Genomic DNA, 22041 nt, shown 5'->3' on the forward strand with positions numbered 1-22041 from the left:
GCAGCAAGCTTCAATAATAAAAACGTGCAATCATTAAAAAGTGACGATAAAATGATATAAAGTTTGAAAGACTGTGTTTGTTGATTCCGGAACAAATTTAAGATAAAGTGAAAGTATTTTCTTCGTGGGATAGTCCGTTCGAGGGAATAACACGAAAGTTGTACAGAAAACAATGGATCACCTGTTCCGGCAACGTCGGATTAGTATGCCCAAGCGGTAAGTTTTATGTAATTTTTTATTCGTAAGATAAAATTATGATTACAAAAATTTTGTTTCGCACATTTTTAAATTTTTTCATTAATGTTAATAACATTCACCATTGATATTAAATTAGTTTTTTTAATTTGTTTTTTTTTTGGGATTTACTTCCTTAATTAAATTAGTTAAATTATTTTTAATCAATGTACGTTTCTTAAAATTCGATAAAAAAATCATTTTAGTGATGTTCAAATGATGAACCTGTGAACTCTTAGCCGCTTTCTACTTCAACTAATTTTATTCAACCGAAAAAAAAAATGGAGTGAAACATCGATTCAGTTTTCGTCACGATAGTAAATCAATGTTTTTTCCAATAAATGAAGTCGGTCTTAGAATATAGTGGAGGGGTAATTTGTGACTTATTTTATAAGATTTTTGTACCAAACTTATTTGTCATATAAATGAAACTTTGTCAAAGCATGAACGAAGATGTCCTTTTTCACGCACCATGTTTGCTATTTTAGTATTATCTACTCTACATTGATAATGTTTGTTTTGTTTTTACTTTTAAATTAAATTTTAATGCAATTATGCTGAAAATATAAAAACTTTTATAATGAAATCATGCGAATAAATTGTTTCGTATTTACAGTTATAATACGTTATGTTATAACGATAACCGACTATATCTATCTATCGTAGTTTGCGTTTTTACGCTTCATTTCTTACCCTCACTGATGTGTACGATGGCGTACAATAATTACCTTATAAATCGGACATGTGTAACTGTATTTATTATTACTAACTACATTTCACAAAAGATACTTCAAGGAATACATATAATTTTTGTAAAAAATTGTACGTCGCGATTGTGAATTCTCGTCTGCAAATAAAAATAAACGTCTTTCTGAATATTTTTAGTTTTATTTAAAGTTATAGTATAAAACATTATTATAATATACAACTTTTGTAGGACATTAAAATTCAAATGTAGTAGATCGGTTTTTGTGGTACGAGGTTTTATGAACTGTACGTTGTCTTCGTTTTGATCGCGGTTTTGTGACAAGAATTGTAATATTTGTGCCAGTTTCTAGTGTTATATTTTTCGCACTATATTAAGGACAGACTTAAATATAGCTGCTTTTTGGTTTATTTAATAGAAAATATTTTTAATTCACATTTACTTACCGTGCTGTACAGTGTCCGTCAAACTAAACATTCGGTCTCAATTTTTTTTTACCAGCTTGTCCAATTTAAGGATGAATATTAGCTACGTATCCTATTTCCCTATATCCTTCTTATCAGATTTTAATTACATAAATAAATTCAATTAAGTTAAAAGGTAATTTTTAAAGTTTCTTTTAATTTTGGTCATAGACGTAAAATGAACAATGGACATAAGTGATGTTGTCAATTGTTGTATCGAAAGTTATAGTTTTATTTCAAGTGGGAACATTTATCGGTTGATTGTCTTGTATTTGCCACAAACTCGGCTATCAGGTCAACATCTTTGTTGACCGACGCTCCATTTATAATATTCGAAATTTTTGTAGCGTTCGCGTGTAATTTGTTTTAAACTTTCGTTGATACGAAAGTCTATTCGGCTGAGACTTTCTACATGAAAATGCGTTTAATGCGTGCGTCTTAATGACATGCGACATAAGACTTCGCCGAATGTCGTATAAATGCAGAACATGTCATCAGGGCTCTCAAAGTATGGCAATGGGACGTAGCCGTTACACGATCCGGTGTGTTTCTAGTAATCAGTAGCCGTAAACTGATTAACAAGAGACGTGGAACTTTGAACGGAAGTAGCGTTATTTTCTATCATTCGTCAAGCTCTTGTTTATTTATAATTGGGAAAGTTGAATTGGGAAAGAAGACTGTTAAAACTTTAACTGGCAATTTATACAAATATTTGGGTATAAACTCACTTTAACCATATCATTCTACATATTTGATATTACTAACTAATATACATTGCTTTTCAGTTGGTTGTTAAAATAATAAAAATAAATTCTTATGAAATCAGTGTCATGTTAGCAGTTACAAATATACCGGTAGGTATGTATGTATGTACGTGAATGTCAAAGTTGTGTGAGCTAACATTGTGAACGGTTTTCACAGAGTAATACATAACGCGTTCATCAACAGATGATCTTAACAATACTGTTTTTAAGCATTACATGTTTACATTATTGATTAAAATCTTTATAAAATAATATTAGTTTGTATTTATTTAGGAATTAACTTATGTATTAAAAAATAATATTGAGGAATCTATCTGTCGCCAGCTGCTGCTTTCGCCACTACTACGTCTGCGCGGAGTAAAAAAAAACTTAGTAGGGGTATGAAAAATAATATCCGAAAAAAAAAAATCATAAAAATCGGTCAAGCGGTTTTGGAGGAGTATGGTAACAAACATTGTGACATGAGAATTTTATATATAAGATATATAATGATAATTATAGCTAAATGTACGTTTAATCAGTTTATAAAGTATCAGTTGGTTATAGAGTCCTACCTAGTGTAGATATACAACACATTTCTAACTTCAAAGTCAAACAATGTCATACTGAAACCGCAACGGAATACAATTCATATGAATTTCATACTAAATATATGCGCGATAAATGTTGTTTTTGAACAGAAATCTTCGTCTTTCTATTGAGAGTGGTTTGCGGCACTTCTGCATTACTTTAAGGTTGAAAACACGCAAGACGAGTTCTAGATTCATTCTAGATTATCACTATAGCTGTTGGCATTGTTTATCGGATAATTACAGCTTTACAATCGTCTTTACTTAACGTCTTTTTGCAATTTCCGTAATTTACGTTGTATTGGAGATAAAGAATGCAATTTGCTCATTTCTTAGGTAAGTAAAATAGAGTTTTAGAAATATAATGGGATTTTTGGTTCATCTGACATGTACATAAGATTAAAAGTAAATAAAAAGAACCAAAGTAATTTATGACGTTAAACGACATGGTAGAGGAGATACGCTTGTGGCAAACTAAATAATGCTGATTGAAAAATTACCTATTGTTTTAATGACGATAACTAAATTACAAGTTAAAATTCGCTTTTGAGATCTTTTTTGAAAAGGGTTATGTGGGGTTTGACCCTCGGTAGCCAACCTCAAGCGCAATTGAAGAGGGTTCCGGGATCTCCGAGGAACGCACCGAAACCCATAGCACGTTACTACAAGACTCTGCATCATAGTGTTACGGCAACATAGGACCACGCTAAGTCACTGGCTTCTGCTTTTGAATCCTAGCCAATGATATTATTTTAATAATGAGATTAGTACGACTATTATTTTATACTTGTATATTTCATTATAATATCCTTCACTTAATATTAACATTAGATATTTATATATAAAATTCTATTCTCTAGCTATTTGTGATCACAAGTATTCGAAGTGTGAGCTATAAACAAATACGTGGGTACTTGTATATCTGGGTAAACGTAACCGTTTTGCGTACATTCGCGCGGTCGGTTTGATTGTAATTTACATGGTTAGTTTGTGCGTGGTAATGTAACTCACCTAGTTGCATGTAACGGACAATTACATGTTACACTTTATAATTATACGTGTATGTGAAATTTATAAACGCTGAATGAGTTACATGGTTTGTTAAATTTTAAATTTGAATTTATATTTTTTGATAATTAGAATATCTTACTACTTTTTGTACTTAAGGTAGTTTTGTGATTTTTTTTGTCAAAATAACTCTTTAGGTTTTAATGTACGTTATCGTTAGTTGTAAACAACTTTCTTAATACACTCATAGTTTTATAATTAAGATCGTATCTCAGTGAATAAAAAGAATGCATAGAAAATATATGCATAGCTGTTCAAACGAATGTCCAAAAACGTTCATTAAAAATCGTCGGGAGTGTGGTGCGGTCAACACAAGTATCCAAGATGCATTCCACCGCGTATTTAGGCGTCTTATCGCACATATTGATTGAAACGGAACATTGTATTTGGATTGTACAAAAAAATCCATTTCATTCATGACAGTTAACTAATTTAGGGCTGGCCATACCAGCGAAGTACTGGTACTTCGCTGGATTTCAATGTATGAAAAACTATTATAAACTTATATCGAATACCAAAAGGTTATAAATATTCCAAATACTTTAATGTTTTGTATTGTAAATGTAATAATTTTAAAAACAAAAATCGCTTTTCGTTTTTAAGTGATGCGTTGAAGTCTTTTGTATGAAAGTATGTTACAGTCATTTTGCATTGTTAGCTTAGATAAGCTTAAATTATTTCGAATTTTTATTTACATTTTTCTCCTAAATCTTGTAAACTAACAACTTCATAAACTTACGAGTAAATCATCTTACAGTATATATACTTTTAAGAATTACAAAGTTAATTTTGATCTATAGTTGAATAACATTTCTGGTTGATTGGGGTCACAGGTATTATGTCAGCCATAACATATCGAAACCAACGTCCTTTTTGCATCACTTTACCATATAGGGAGCGGACGCTTAGACATACAAGCTTAAAAGGAAAGCTGGCGATGAATGTAAAAAAAGTCGTTACTGCGATACATGTCGGCATTTAAAACCTTATGCGATATAGTTTGATTGGCAAGAAGTTACGTAATCTACTTATCATTTTAAAATAGCGTGGAAATTTACCAATAAGCATTGAATTAATTTCGTATTTATTTCAAGCCAGAAACTAGTTAAACTGTTGTTACTCACTTTCATACTTATAAACTAAGGTATATAATAAAGTGTAAACAAGCACTTTATTATTGGATATGAATTTGCCATAGATGACATTTCTTTTTTCATGTTTACAAACTGTTAACTATAACTGAGATAAGAACGCAAATTTTTACTATTTTATTTTTAACCTATACTTTTATACATTACGTACTTATTTTCATACAATTTAAAATTTCTGCATAAAATTTTCCTCTGTAATTTTTTTATGTCATACCAATGAATGATGTATTAGCATGTTTCACAAGCATAATTTTATTTAAATTCTTTACCATAATTGTGAAAACAGATAGAGTTTTATACTCAGGGCTCATTGATTTCTAAAGAAATGTTGAGTAATTAAAAGTAATGTTGGTTCTTCCTTTTCTTTTTACACTTTATGTAGTAATTGAAATAATAGTCGTGTTTTAAATAGACAACGGAATGTGTAGGAAAAAATAGTATCGTAAGCGAAGTACACGCGGTTAATTTATTCTAAAAATACGAAGAAGGCGAAGAAAAGAATTTCGTATTGTCATTAAAAACTCACAAATAAGAAAGGAATACCTTTACCGTAAGAGGCCTTTTTAATAACTTAATATATCTCAATATTTTACACGAAATTCTTGTAAGTAGTGAACAATGGGAGCAACGACAATTTCTCACTAGATGTTGGTTAATAATTGCAGTAATGTTAATTAATAATGTGCAAATAATGTAGAGAAAGCAAACTCAAGTAAACGCAAACACGAACTAAGTTATTGAGTGATTTATCGATTAATTATGGTATAACTTCGTAAATTACGATAAATGGCGGCAATTTATAAAATCAACGTGGGTTTAGAACACCTAGAAATCTCTATAAAATCGATCAAATTGACTGCAATTATTTACAAAACTTGTACGTCATTAATATTGCATACAGGCGTATTAAATATCTTATTCATATCATTGACACACTTTTTAAATCAGATCATCGGTGAGTTAATCCCATTTCTTTGTAAAAATGAAAATTAATCGAGTCGCTGGGCAAGTTGGCCGTGGAAAGCGGCTCGGCGTTGCGGCAGCGCGTGCTCTCGCTTTACGGCTACCTCGGGGATTGTCTCATTAATTACCTATAGTATCTATTAATCTCGCCTCTTGAGTCACGTTTACGCCATTAAACTAACATACTAGTTCTTTAGAAATTCATGCTTAATGGAATTTAAGGGTTCATCTTCGCTTTTGTCCCGTTATGAGGGAGTTAGATTTTCTTTGCTTAATTTACATATTTTGTAAACTCAGTCGACACTAACACTCAGGCAGCAATCTTCAAGGTAACTCTTACTATGACTTGATAAAATTATGTAACACAATTTCTCTAATAGTTCTACTAACTAACATAAAACATAGGAAACTTCAATAAGATAAAATATGTCCCATATTATATAAATAAGCATTCGATTGAGAACCGAAACAAAAGACTTAAAGTTGCGTGAACAATAAAATGATTGTACAGAGTACAGACATATTGACCTCTTTCGCTTTCTCCTTGTATCTCTTATTTGTGCTATTGTAAAGTAGGCTTATATCGTTTGTCTGATCATTAGAGAGATATTATAGAATTGACATATATTAGTTTTATTTTTTCATTTATTTAGATAGTTCCATATGTTTTTATTAATAGACTATTGTGTTTTGCAGGAAGTGAATGTTGATGAAAGTGAGACTAACGAAAGTTGAGGTTCAATAATCAGATTAGGCTTGCATTATTTGCTTGTAACATGACCGGCACTTATAGATTCGCTCAGCATGTCTTTTAATGTCGGCGAAAGCGGTGTTTGTTGCATAGATCACTCTAGCCGATGTTATCACTTTTGAAGCCAAAACAATGTCTGCTTATAATTTAATTCATTGGATTTATTAAACAAAAATTTACAGTTACAAGAATTTCGAGCGCCATTTGTAATTTTTCGTATTATGATGTAATATGGTGTTTGTAGACTTAAATCAGAGTGAGAAGAAGTTATTAACATTTTGAAAGTACTTTAGAGCTCCCAATTAATATACTTTTTTATACTTAAAAGGTTTGAAAAATTCCTCACTCATGAAATACTGTCTCTAAGAAAATAAAACCACTTCATTTTATACCTAATCAATATCGACATCATTATTCTTTATCAAGTTTAGTTGAAAAAATACAAAAAAATCAAATCAATGAAAAAGCTGCAGTAAGTTTGAACACATATAATATTTAATATTGCCTTTAATATAGCTAGTACATTTAATAGCGGTAATAAGACAGGTGTTTATAGTCTTATTGTGAAGTATTCGCGATAGTCTCACGGGGGAGCCATTTAGTTTCGCCCATTAACTCCACATGGCCTCGTCAACTGTCAGTGTTTGATAACAAAAAATAAATGAACTTAGCACAAAGAGCAACCGCTCTGCATTAGTTAGATTCATGTCTAGAAGAACCGCAGTTCATTGATGTTTCTTGCGACTGTGTTAATTTATTTAGCAATAGAGATTTTTTTTCTTAAAGCATAAAAACAAAAAACTATAATAACTCGTTTGAAAAAGCAATTTGATTACTCTAATTTTTTTCAAATTTGAACTGTAAAGCATGGCTCTACATACATAAGATTTCAATAACAAACTTCTGTCTCTTCGCATGGAGGTTACATAAATGAATTTGATACTATAATGTAAGCAGAAACACTAATTGATAGCACTATAAATGCTATAAACAATAACGATCATTATTACATAACATTATAATCATTAAGTAAATTATCCCTAAACTATTCGACATTGAGTGTAATTATTTAGTTCTTCATAGTGTATTCAATAACGCCGCAAACAAGTCTCTGTGATTTATATCTAAGGCAATGTAATTCTATTGTTTACAATTTTGAACTTTTGTTTTTTTGACACAAAACCTTGGTAGTGTTTATTTCATATACAATGAGCATGTTATATTATCAAATATAAACCCATACATTTATTGCTTTGATGCAATAAATTCACTTTGCTACATTTAATTTACATTGACTGAATCACCGTCTCTTTAAAACTCAGTATACATTTTTAGCGTAAATTTTAAATATTCTCATTTTACCATTATTTATTCATTATTTTCATTTTCATTTTACCATACACATTGGAAATTCTGTTATTTTTTTAAATTCACTAAACGTGTTTAGAATGTTTTATGTTCATCTAAAACAAACTACGGACACTTTATTTGCTATACTGATAAACGATGATATTGAAGAACCCATAAAAATGTAATTGTCCGAATTAAGTTTGGACTAATCGATAACAACATTATGACGTAATGATTGATTATGCAAAAAATATAAGTAGCCATTATCTGAATGTGTTTTAACATATGTCCAATCATATTGTTAATATATATTAGCACGTCACGTCACTTTGATAGATTGATATAAAAACTTTATAGATCCCTTGTAACATCTAATCACATGGTTGTTGAACCAATATTAGCTTTAACATTTTATTAACCTAAAAAAAGCTTTATATTGCTAGCTAAAAATAACCCACAGATTTACTTACTTTTAATTTAAATGTAATTAGATTTTAGAAGACTAAGTAGACAGTTTTATGTGCTTCGGAATATTTTAACACGCGCTAACACGCTTTTCTTAGTGCAATGTACCTTTTGCTCGTCTTCTAAATGTCGTAGCGCAATCGAAAATTAGGGATAATTGATGATTTAAAAAAAAGAAATTTGTTAAATATTTGTTACATATATCAAGTTACAGTTAAAACAGGCTATTTTAAATTATACATATCAAAGCTTTTGATGTTACTTAGAAAAAAGTAATAAGAGTTTCTCATGAATTCTTTCCCTATTCTATTAAGATTTAAAATAGGTTTGTAGTTCAATTACAATTTAATACAAGACTTATAAAAATAAAAAAACTTATTAAGAAACCTACTTGATTAATTTAGGTGTTTATATTGATGCGTCATATGAAGATATCAGGGCTGGGATCTATTTTAAATTAGTTTCTGATTGACTATTGATTTTATGAATGCAGCGGACGCGGGCGGGGCTCGTTTAAAAAAGTTTGTGAGCCAACAAAGCAATGCTCATTATAACTTAATGAAGTAACTCTGAGATAAGATTAATTTAATGTTCGATTACTCTGTTAAGTTTCTACAATTTCATCTACTGAATAGTAACAATAATTAACGTGAGTTAAATGTGTTCTTTGAAAAAAAGATTTTGTTCTTACTCATGTCACATTTCAGTTTTTTTTTAATCTATGTAAATAAGTCTAAATTAATTAGGATTAAGTACCAACATTAGAAATTAAATGACAGAGGTATTTAAAGAAGCAATTTAATTTATAATTGTGACGACAAGTTTTAAAAAATGTTATTTTATTGTACTTTTACCTATTAACTTTTATAATTAGTGCATAAAAATATAAAAATGAATTTAATCACTTCAAAGAATGATAAATACGTAATTAAGGGAAAGGTCGTTATTAAATTTGTTTTTACGAGTGTAAGGACGGTCAACTGGACTCAGTCTCACACTTTCCATATTCGTAATTTCAATCAAAAAGCAAAAGATTGTAAACAAACATCTCCAAAAAATGGCTGTTTCACAACTTTCTTCGTATTAATATTGTATAAATTGTGTGGTAAAGTAAAATATAAGTAAAATATAAAATTTAAGCGTTAAATTAAGTCAAAATATTAAGGGTTATATACAAAAGCTTGTGCCATGATGATGACTAAATTAAATGTTAATTAAAATCCAAAAAAGTTAAAATACAGTTTGTAATATCTACACCACAGTATTACTTGATATCAAGGGTTTTAAGGGTTATATATAAAAGCTTGTACCATGATGATGACTAAATTAAATGTTAATTAAAATCCAAAAAAACTAAAATACAGTTTGTAATATCTACACCAATGTATTACTTTATATCATATGGGTTTATGATGTTTATTCTTGGCCTTGGATATAACAGTATCCACTTCCTCATTGACATAATGACTTAATAATGATAGCTTCAATGTCATGGAAGTATAAGTCAGGATAATGACATGCGTAGTACAATATTTTGTGACATTAACTCAGAGTCTAAACAAGATACTCTAGCACTATAAAGAAGATATAGTTTGTATTTTGTGTTATTAAGTAATACATAATGGAAATTATTTTTTATTTATGTAGAAAATTATATAGTCTGTGACTGTATTTGATCACAATGTGATATTTTTTGTATGCAATAATTTCACTGTTGTACTTCAGAGTTATAGGTTGCTAACTAGTGATGAAGTGGTTCTATTTTATTTGGCTTCCAGTATACTCAAATGTTTTCCACGATCGTGTAGTGCAAGCATTATCGATATCGTTCCGTAAGCGAACCCTATAATTTTGCAAGCTACCCATAATAACTCTCTTCCATGTTTCATAGTTGTTAATCCTTTTTTTACTTTATTTCATACTAACGGTCGCACTCGACTTCGTCGCTAGCGCAGAATTAAAAAAGTAGCCTGTAATATTCCCGCGTGCTACCTTAACATCAAAGCTCCCTCAAAATTAGTCCAACCGAGTACGTATAGTAATAGACATTACCAAGAGAACAAACACGGCCTTGACAAACATTTTTTAAATTGTTTTTCGTTATTAGCAACGAAAATATACATCATTTAAACGAAATAACATATTTTTTTTCCTTATTAAATACAGACATTCCAAATTTACCAATATGTATAGATTTGTAGAACCGTAGCATTTAAATAATTCTTATAAGAGATCTTGATACGTAAAAAGGTAGATCTATGGTAAAAATCCTTCTTATTTCTTTTGTAAGAAAATGTTCAACTTTATCATTTCCGTAGAGCATTATTGAGACAATTATGGGAACATTAAAATATAACAATTGGGATCAGGTGGCCTACAATGTAGACAATTTACTGTAAATTTGGTACAAATTACGTTTATCATATAATCTGTACGAACAGTATTAATGTTCACTATAAAAATAATAATAGATAAAAAATATGTTTGTACAAGCAACAAGGCGTGCACATAATTGTACCAAATCGACTTTTAACTATCTGATTCTTTAACAATTTACTTGACGACCGAATATAAGAATTAACGTAATAATATATTCGACTATATTACAATATGGTTAATGATGTTTTACTTGCAAATGGCGATAATAGTTTTCTTACAAAGAAGATTGATGGTTTTAAAATCACATCCACATGAATATGATTTGATATCTGGTTTATTCAAAAATGGTTGTATTTTACATTACATATATAAAAGGTGGTCTTAAACACGAATTACTTCTTTTGTTTTTATAACATTAAAGATGATAATATGGCTTATCTAAATACACTTATGTTGTCTGCTTTAATGAGAATGCTGTTAAAATGCAGTTACAATTTTTTTTATTAAGATAAGTCGACTCGAAGCATTTGATACCCGATGGTAATGGGCAAACGGTTGAATAATTCTAGAAAGGTATCTTGGAAAAGGCAAAGGCATAACTTGTTAGGAGTCTACATTCCACAATACTTTATTAGCTTACAATCAATTTGAGATGTAAAAAATTCCCCCGTTTTACTTGGGAACAATAGGCATACAGGATGTTGGTTAATTCTCACAATGTTTTTTGATATTTATCTGATGTAAACAAAGTTCATGAATACGCATAATATGTACGCATTTTAATTACTACTTTGCAGTTCTTTCGCATGTAAAGCGTATCCAGATCAGTTATTACTATTATTCTTATACAAATTAAGTAACATTTATAATTGTTGTACAATTTATTACCGAAAATATTTCATTTGTAAAACTTAACTATTTCAGTCTTGGAGAACTTAATTGGTCTGCTCTTTCTTTTAAGAAATTTTACGTACAAAATTCAGTAAATTATATACCATATCATAAAATTACATACATGTGACATGTGACATGACATTTAACTTTACTTGACAGTTTCACGATATAAATCTTATATATATAAAAGAAAGTTGTGTTAGTTACACCATTTATAACTCAAGAACGGCTGAATCGATTCGACTGAAAATTGGTGGGCAGGTAGCTTAGAACCAGGAAACGGACATAGGATAATTTTTACCCCGTTTTCTATTTTTTTTATTCCGCGCGGACGGAGTCGCGGGTTAAAGCTAGTATATTATAAAAGACAGAAATCACTTTACGGTATCTGCACAGCTCAGAATTACATTGCTATTTCTTTTGTTGGTCTCTGCGGACAAGCAGAACGGTGCAGATTTGTGACATTAGAGGCACAAAGACTCTATTGTGTGAACGATGATTTCGTCACTACTTGTCTGCGATGCATACAATTCATAGCAAATTTTCATAACAAGATAAAAAGGTACAACTTTAACTTGTATTCAGAGTCTTTTAGTCACAAAGTGAGACCCTTAGTGTAGTGGAAAACTAAGTGTTAAACTAAGGAACTGCTTAAATCACTATTAAAATACTAAATGTGACATTAAGACTAAATATTGTGTGTTAAAATTATGTAATATTAATTATTGGAATATCCTCTAAGCTTTCTATGAATAAATGGAATATAAAATTGTGCAAGGACCTCCTACGATCCAGGTGAAACAATGGACACGCTAAAAAGGAAACGTCTGTCAGTTATCAAAGAACAATTGCTACTTTTATCGAAACCGTCGCCTTCAAACTAAAATAAAAACAAACTTGAGATAAATTATCATTTCACTGGACCAAAGAAAGACAGTATTGGCTACAGGTTTTTCATCTTTTGTGTTATGAACCTGGTACACGGTATTGTAAAATAAATACCTACATCAAAATTTTATCATTTTAAATTGTCTTGGAATATAACCGTAAGACCATTGATGTAACTCTTTATGTAATTGTAGATCACATTGGTGTGATGTACGAAGCAAACACCATATGTTGCTTGTTACCAATAAATGTATCTCTTTATGGGCGAATCGTTCTGTAGCCTTGAACGTCAGGTCATTGCAGCCTTAAATCTATTAAATATAACAATCTGTGTACTAGTAAACACGATAAAAAACTGATTGTGTTCCTATCAAGCATAGCTTATTCATTTTATCATTTACTAAGTGGTTATTCGGAGAAGAGAATAAAAAAAGTGTCCAATGTGTGGTGAAAAATGACTACAACGTAACTGATAAGGTCATTGACCCGGTTAGTTGGTTGAAACTAATAAACTACGTGGCAACTATAATATACACTATTGGTATTTTTTAGACAAGCCGTACGAAATAATTTTAGGTAGCACATAAAGTAAAAGTTTGTTTTCTATCAATGTATAATTTCCATAATTAATTGGTTAAGAAAAATCAAAAAGAATACTTAATTTTACTAAGAATACTTCCACTATTCTGACATACATCTTGATAGTGTATGATGTCAGTGTCTCTATGTATGTAATATTGGAAAGTAAAAGTGGTCTGTTTGGGCGTTGTGAACCTATAACTTCATAAATTATGCAGTCTTTATGACGCCGCTGTCCCACGCTGTAACGCCGGAAAGTGAGAGGACGGGACCCCGATAAAATCACATGACCGTCCGGATTTTTTATCCAACAACTTGAAACTTAATCGAGCTGAGAAAGTAAACCCATCATTTTGTAATCGTGCAACTTTTACTTAGGCGCGCTGCTTTTATTAATTATCTTTTACGTAATGATTAACACTAAAACCCATGCTACAATTTTTATAATAAATCTTTTTGACATATTCATAACATTGACATTAAAAAGAAATTTTTATCTCCATTTCTACATCATGTTATAAAGGGGAAAGATTAGTATCTTTCCCCTTTATAACATGATGTATAATTATTATATTTTTATATGTAACGAATAAACTCGAAAACTACTGAAACTTTTCAATGATTATTATGCCATTAGAAAGCTACATTATTATTGAATAACATAGAATATTTGTTACTAGGATTTTTTTTAATCGCACACGTTTCGAGCCAAAGCGAATTTATTAAAGTTATTTAATGTTTTAAACCTTTACTTGTATGTATGTGAACTAGTTTTTACATTGTTTGAAAAAATAAAGCGTTAGGTTTCAATACAGATAGAATGAACAATCTAGAAAGTATCTTACTCAATTTTAGAAAGTTAATTGTTTCAAAGAATTATACAGACTAAGGTAAAGTAATTACAGTTGTAAAAATCTTATTAATATATAAAATTAATGCAGACCTTTCAGCAACAATTACGTTTGTGAAAGCAGTATAAAAGTAATGTTATTGCTCCATTTTTCTAAAATTAAACATTAAAGAATTCATCATTCATTGCATCAAAGTATTATAATATTAAATTGAATACTTGATAGCTGTAGTTAATCTTTTCTAAGTTTAGAACACAACGACATCTTTATCATAGCTGTCAATAGGTTAGATAAAGTCTATGGACAGCAATTAAGCATCGACAACGTTGGTGCGGATAATCTCGTATTTCAAAAACAAAAAATGTACTGGTGGGTACTTCCTTTGAATAAAGGCTACACAAAGTTATATTAATGCTTTTAATGCATAATATACTCTCCAGATTTTACAATATTTGTAGTATTTCCAGAGTACAGTTATTTTTGAAAAATTAAAAAATGATAAAAAGTATCTCATGTGTTATTCGAGAATATGTTCCATATCTGTGCTAAATTTCAATAAGATTGGTTGAAGTGTGTGGAGTTATCGAGTAAATATGTAAATCAAACGTATGCCACATTTCCAGGATCATAGATAGCCTATGTGTTCCTTTAGACTGTGTTCTACATCCATACCCGTTGTGCCGTTCCGCAGATACCTTATAATTCATGCAAACATTCGCATTTATAATATTAGTAAGAAGTAAGATATAAAAAGAAATTTAGCATATAGCAGTTGTCTTTTGTCGCTACTCAAATTGGTTTTATTAGTACATAAACATAATTTTGTTGATATTTTATTAGCGCGTTGGTACAATGAAAGTCCGCAGAATCTCGACTGGCTGTGCAAGGGATAAACGCTCAAATAGTGTATACTCATTAAGGTCAATATTGTGTACGGCCGTTTGATATCAGAAAGCGCATCTTGCGTGGAAAGTGCAGTCTGCAACCCGTTAGTGTGGGCTGCACCCAACTTTCCAATCTCGTCTAGATTCAGACCGACTTTAGGTCTGCCATTCATCAAAGCTTTCTACTACTCTATATAACTAATGATAACGAAGAAAATTGTCTAAATAATCATATTAATTTATATCTATATGGATTATAAAATAAAATAAACAATGTCTATTACTTAAAAACATCAATACGTCAATGTCAACACCCCTTGCAACTTTAAAAAGAACCAACTGTATAATGATCGAAGGTTGGAGATGGAGAAATAAGTCAAAGCAATAATGGAGAACGACTTTTACATTTCTTCTGGATTCTGATGTTTATTTATCAAATATGCACAAAATTATCAAGGTATAACGGTGTGTTTCCACTGCGTTTCTACTCTCATTCTCTTTGAGATAACAATTTGTTTTTTCGTATATTTCGGCAATAAAAACCCACGGTAATATTGCTAACCAAAAATTAACAGATAACATTATAACGGTATTTACTATATATAAAAAATATTAAATTCATTGCTTCGATTTTAGGTCACTTACACGATTATGAGAGCGAAAATTACGACCAGATTGTTTTGATTTTTTTTGTGTCTCTTATTAGAAGATTAAGTTGTCATAGATTAACTTTTTTTTAATGATTTTAATGTAAATTAGAACGTTGTCACGGACATTTGAATGTTCAACAGGAATTATTACTTTACTGTTTATCTTATAAAGCTTTTTTTTTTAATTTTTGTGTTCTAGTTTTAATATCTATGCTAATATTGTAATGTATTAAACATAAGAGAAAGATTTAAGTCTTAAAAATGCGGTCAAGACGATGTGCTCTACTGTAACAAATAAATAAAAGAAAAAATGAAACGGTTGGATTTTTTTATGAAAAGGTTTCCGTTATTATTATAACTGAAAACTAGTGACTTAATAACAAATAATAATAGCTATCATTGTATTTTTTATAATCACCAAAGGTTTTTCGAAATAAAATCAGAAGCTTCTCTTGGTAAAAAATAAATCAAGAAGAAATTCTCTTGACTACTCCTTGACTGTAAATTGATATTTCTGTAAAATAATTAAATAGTCATATAGACATTGTCGTATAACAAATTGTTTTGGTTTGTCGATCATTTAGACGGGTGCAAACATCTTATATAGAAAATTCTCATGTCACAATGTTTGTTACCATACTCCTCCGAAACGGCTTGACCAATTTTTATGAAATTTTCTATTAATATTCAGTAAACCTAAGAATCGGCTACTATCTATTTTTCATACCCTTATTAAGTATTTTTACCTGCTCGCGGAAGGAGTCGCGGGCGACAGCTAGTATTTACATTTAACTAGCTCCGTCCGAGTGGTGTTAAAAAAACTTTATAAGTAGCCTTTGTGTTCTTCCAGACTGTGTTGTCTTTGCCAATTTCATCAAGATTCGTAGTCATTCCGATACCTTCAAACAAACTTTCGCATTTATAATATTAGTGAGATTTATTGATTTGCCGTGAGAAAATATCGTTTTATTTAAACAGATAAGTGAGTGATGCATCCGTCTTACCTTAGCATATTGGAGCTCGCTGAGAGATTGATTTTAAAGCTATGCTCGAGGGAAAACGCATAATAATCATTTGTCTTACCAAACTCTCTCAATACGCAGTTTCAAGGTTGCTACAAAATGTGTATGAAGACTCGTATAACAGGCTAACCGAACTCAAAAGTTTATTTACTTAAGTTTTTATGTCCTGGAAAGGAAATCTTAAATCTCATAACCGATCAGTTCATAAAAGGCTATTTTATTTTATTTATTTATTAATAAATTAATTGGTAATAGGTCATAAAATAACGTTAAGCAAAATATCTATAAATGGCCTACAATTTATTAAAAATATTTATTGACTGTAAAATTGTATTAATTTGATGATTATATTTAAAGCTATAAATTGGAAATGCGAATAAATTAAAATGAATTAGCAAAACTAATTTATATTGAGAAAGCGTTTACGACGTAATTTACACTGCATTGGTAAAACTTGAAAATTGAGTTGACACAGTGATCTACTTGTCTCTGATTATGCATTTGGTTTCCATAAATTGGTCATAATTGAATTAATATTACAGCTTTTATTTTAAGTGGATTGGAGAAAGCTTAGCGACATAGTATTAGAATTGCAAAGTGCCTTTGAGGTTTTCAATCGACCGATTTTACCCACAAGCTGACGTGACGATGAATAACGAATGGTAATTACTATCCCTGTTTTACCTACTATAATTAAAGGCTCGGGATGAATGCACCATCAATAAATCTTTGTTACCCACATAAGATAATATAATCTCAAACAAACTGTCACGCTTTTGGATCTGTAACTGTCATTTAGTTGTACATTTGTTGATTACATTTAATGAATGCGTCTAAAATTAAAATTTTCGACCGTACAGATAACAATTTTGTAATCTGCTAAATTCGTAATTACAAAAAAGTGTTGGTTTTGCATGTTTATTGTATTCATTATTCAACGCGATGTAGCTGTAATACATGAATGAAGAATTCCAATGTTTTTTTGGAACGTATTAAAAGAATCATAGTGCGTGACTGTACTATTATTTAATACTGACTGTAATATTAAATGTAGTAGTGAATTCAATAAAACTTTTTATTAAAAGTGACATAAGTAAGCAACGTAGAAATTACCGAAATGACATTTAAAAAGATAGCAGTACTTTCCTTTTGTCGGTTACATAAAAACAAATATTATTATTTAAAAAATGAACGTGAACTCTTTATCAAATGTTAACTAAACATTAAAACTTACTAAACATTAAAAGGGAATAAATATTCCATTAGGGTTCCATTAGAGAACTGGTAAAATTAATTACAAAACCCCTTGAAAGATAACTTTAATTACCGTATTTAAAGGTTTCATTTAATTTTAGGTTAAATTTTGATTCGCGGTCATTAAACATCCGCAATTAAATAAGATATAAAAATCAGTAACACTTTTCTATCTTTCATTTTACACTGCACTACATTCTACAGATTAAACAAATTAGTTGTTTGTATTTCATAATCTATGGTCTCTTTACAAATATTTCTAAATGATTATTGCGGTCATATGAATCACGGTAACTTCCCTTATTGGCCGTACGATTTGTTAGACAATTATTATTATCGGTTTTCTGGGATTCGCTATCAAAAAAAGGTTTATTCATAATAAGTTTCTACGTGCTTTTTGCACATTCATTTATACTAACCAATTCTATTTCATATTTCTGAATAAACGTCATGAAACCGTTCTCTGTCTATTCAAGACTCAATATAATTTTATGAACAAAGTAATACATTAATATTCACTTAGTAAAATCAATGACTTATTTTATAAACACCGTTAGATAAGTTACAATATACTTACCAACGCTACATAATGCTAGTGTTTTTTGTGAGCTTATAGTTCACAGAGAAAATTATCTTATGTTGAGTAAAGTAGATATTTCACAGCTTATTCACAGTTTTCCGTACTAAAATTGTTACTGTAGTCGAAACCCACAAAAAATATATAACTATATACATGTATATCGTTTCGGTAAACATAAATTATTTGTATATTTAAATACAGTTAAACAATAGAACGATGAAACGCAATACTAGCAAAATTACTTATACTGTCGATCAACTGTTCGTCGTTCAAGTTATATACTTAACTGGGATAAACTAGTTTTTGTATGGATTAATTGTAATTGTCTTGAATTATTTGTGTCAGATCAGATGTCTGTTGTTAAATTTATTGCCACTGCGATAGTCGTGGCATTGTTTTATTTGCAAGGTAAAACCTTCATTGTGTTCTCTTGTTTTACTGTTCGTGTTTATTCTCAGGATAAATAAAAACCGCTCAATAGCTAGCTATATTAAAACAGTAATTGCTCCGTTGAAACTGTGTAAAATTTTGAAAAGAATTTTTTAATGTTTGGCATTCCACTTTCACCTTTTAACTCGTTTTAAGAATATTTTCGACCAAGCGCAGTTTTTTTTAAAGGTTATTTTGTAAAATTTGTTATTTATATTTGATTTTTAAGTTGATTATTTCATACAACATCAAAATATAATAGGTTTTTTTTTGAGTCTATAAAGTACTCTAAATAACCTGTTAGAGTGTGTAAACTACTGAAAACGAACGGAGAGACAGGGAATTTTCAAAAAATGAAAGTAAAACCAAAAGTAAGTCAAGAGATACCTGCGCAATAACCTCTTTCTTTAAATAACATGTAGTTTATTTTTATTTTTATTTTTCTGTTTATTTTTCCAAAACGAATGAGAGAGAGGATTACCAGAAAAATGTTTTTGTACAGGTATTTGCCGCCTTATGCTATAAAAAAGAGTTTAGAGAGGGAACACACAGCAATATATTTTTTGACATCGAGTTACCTCGGTAAGAATTTAAAGATGTAATCGTATATTTAGGCAGTGTCATTCAACGTATACTTAAGCAATTCGATATCTGTTTGCGCAACAGTTGGTAATAAAATCATCTAATGTACCATCACTTTCGTTCATATGACTGTTACACAATATTATTTTGTGCTTAATCTGGTTACGTATGTGAGTCTGTAAGTTTTCTTAAAGGTGAAAGGACTTGACTTTTACATTTAAAACGTTCACTTAAAGGGAAAGGAACAAATTAGCGTAGCTTTGAGCGGGCAGCGTGAGAAAAGGAGTCACGTACAATAGCTGTCGTTTGCGGCGTTCCAGTTACAGAAAAAATGCCTTAATACCAACTAACTTTCTGCTCCTTCTTCTAAATACACCATTAACTGTCAATGTTGTGGTCAAATTAGAAACTATGTGTATAATGTACTGTTCCACAGAATATTGTTTTATATGATAAGGGGGACATGGATAGTCCGTGGACATTCGGTACAACAGAGGAACCGTACAAGCGAAAGCCTTTGAGAAATATAAAGTTATGTAGTGTAAAATATGCTATTATTACATTCATTAGTTCAAGACATACAAGATGTTCAAACAATTCTCGCTTTTAAGATGGGTACCGCGAACGACGTCGACTGTACTTAAAGAAGCCAGCTGCAATTTAATGAAAGGATGCTTGAATTTATTTGCAGTTCAAATAGCTGTAACGCAACTCGGAGCTCAGTTGTTCTTCAGTTCAAGTTTTATACAACGTGCATTTACATTTCCGGAATATCTATTTAATTAATTCTATTTCTAGTCGACTCTGGTTTCTTGGGAAAAAATAAGAGTTGGTAATCAGGCGTTCTATTATAGGTTTGTTGAACTGCGTTTGTTACTATTATTAAATGATAGTACGACGAAGTAACCAGAGCCGGTAGATTTCTTGTGAGAAGCAAATACATCTTGGTGTCAAGACTTATTTTTCAAATGATCATTAAGTTCACTTTTCAAATATGTAATTTCAATAAATCTGTGTTACAATGTTATTTCATTGTTTAAAATTTAACAGGGGTTCTAAAAATACACTTGCTCTTAAGTTATTAGACAGTTAAAATTTTAAGAACTGAAAACTAAATACATTTATTATTTTACAAGACTTATTTAAAAAAATCAATGGAATATTGTAACTAATTGAATGTTGCTATTAAATAAATGTATAAGACAGTGCTCTAAGAAAATTATACCTGTAAAAATAAAATAAAAAATGTAACATTGCAGGCACTTTAAGGCATTACCAGTAGTAGTCTTACGAGAGAATGTATTTAATTGTGTTCAGACCTTACATTAGTGTCAGAGCCAAGGTAATTACGAACTTTTAATGAAAGGGTCTTACTTATAATACTATTGGATTACTTACTTGCTTTACTGTATAAATGTGTTATTTTTTTCACTAGTAAGAGATTTTTTTTGTTATTGGTATTTAGTATACAATAAATTTCACCTATTTTCGATATGAAATACTAAAGAATCTGTATAATTTTATATGTTTCAAAGTATTACAAACTACTCATTCTAAGTGTTAATATTATAATTTTCTCGTACACTTTCAAAGCAACTTTTTGCGAGCTTTGAGTGCATATTTGCGCCAGTGTGCAGTTGATTGCTAAAAGATATTTTGTCAACAATTTTGAATTTTACCTTATTACAAAATAAATATTAAGTTATTTATGTTTTAAGTTTCATAACTTTTAAGTTATTACAAAATAACTTAAAGTTATTTTGTTTCAATACCTTGTCGTCTATTATTAAACAATTTGCATAACATATAAATTGTAACCATTTATTGCAACTATTAGTAACTTTGTTAATCATTAACATACATTAAAAATAAATCGTTACTTTTGATATTGTATAAAGTATATACATATTTATTAATTTGCGAGCACCATTATATATAAAAAGGCAATGGATACAAATGTGGGGCAAATAAATGCGTTCATGCTTAAATTATTCAAATAAATACATCTATATAAAGATGAATATATTGTAAAACGTTATGTAATACGTTATATAAGGATAGAGTGTAAATATAATTCGATATGATGTCCGGAGAATGGATACTTGTGAGTTATGTTACCGTTATCCATCGAAGATGGATCGATTCTGCTCGCTCGTAACCTGCACCGCAATAGATGAACATTGTTTATTGCTTATTGTCTGTGAATATCTAATATTTCGGTACACATTTTATGTATAGAGTTGCATAACAAAATAAATGATATGGAGATGACAATAAAAGAAAAACGTTGAAGGGAAAGTGTTTTCCATATTATTATTTCATCACTGATTATTATTTCAAATATTGCCTTTGATATAAGATATATTGAAAAGATTGGCAAAGTAGAGTGTTTCCAATTACAGGCAATTGAATCTATAGATCCAATTGATTTGCAAATTGATCGATAAGCCGATGGGCTCAACGGGAAACAGCCACAAACTGGCCGCTCTGAAATTATATGTGGATTCGATTTTAAAATATAATTTTTATTTATATACATTTTTAATGTTTATTTTTATTTATCG

At 29.9% G+C, this 22041-nt stretch overlaps 1 protein-coding gene across 2 annotated transcripts in view; it reads left to right on the forward strand.

Moving 5' to 3' along the window:
• The window catches only part of LOC106719092 (heparan sulfate 2-O-sulfotransferase pipe), a 44248-nt gene that overhangs the window by 2715 nt on the left and 19492 nt on the right, over window positions 1–22041 (forward strand). For both annotated transcript variants that reach the window (XM_045680234.1, XM_045680235.1), the window contains exon 2: window positions 5–216. In XM_045680234.1, the coding sequence (XP_045536190.1) occupies window positions 173–216 (44 nt within the window). In that variant the 5' untranslated portion in view covers window positions 5–172. The remainder of the gene's footprint in view (window positions 1–4; window positions 217–22041) is intronic.

Source organism: Papilio machaon, chromosome 12 (genome assembly GCF_912999745.1).
Source record: "Papilio machaon chromosome 12, ilPapMach1.1, whole genome shotgun sequence".
NCBI classification, from domain to species: domain Eukaryota; kingdom Metazoa; phylum Arthropoda; class Insecta; order Lepidoptera; family Papilionidae; genus Papilio; species Papilio machaon.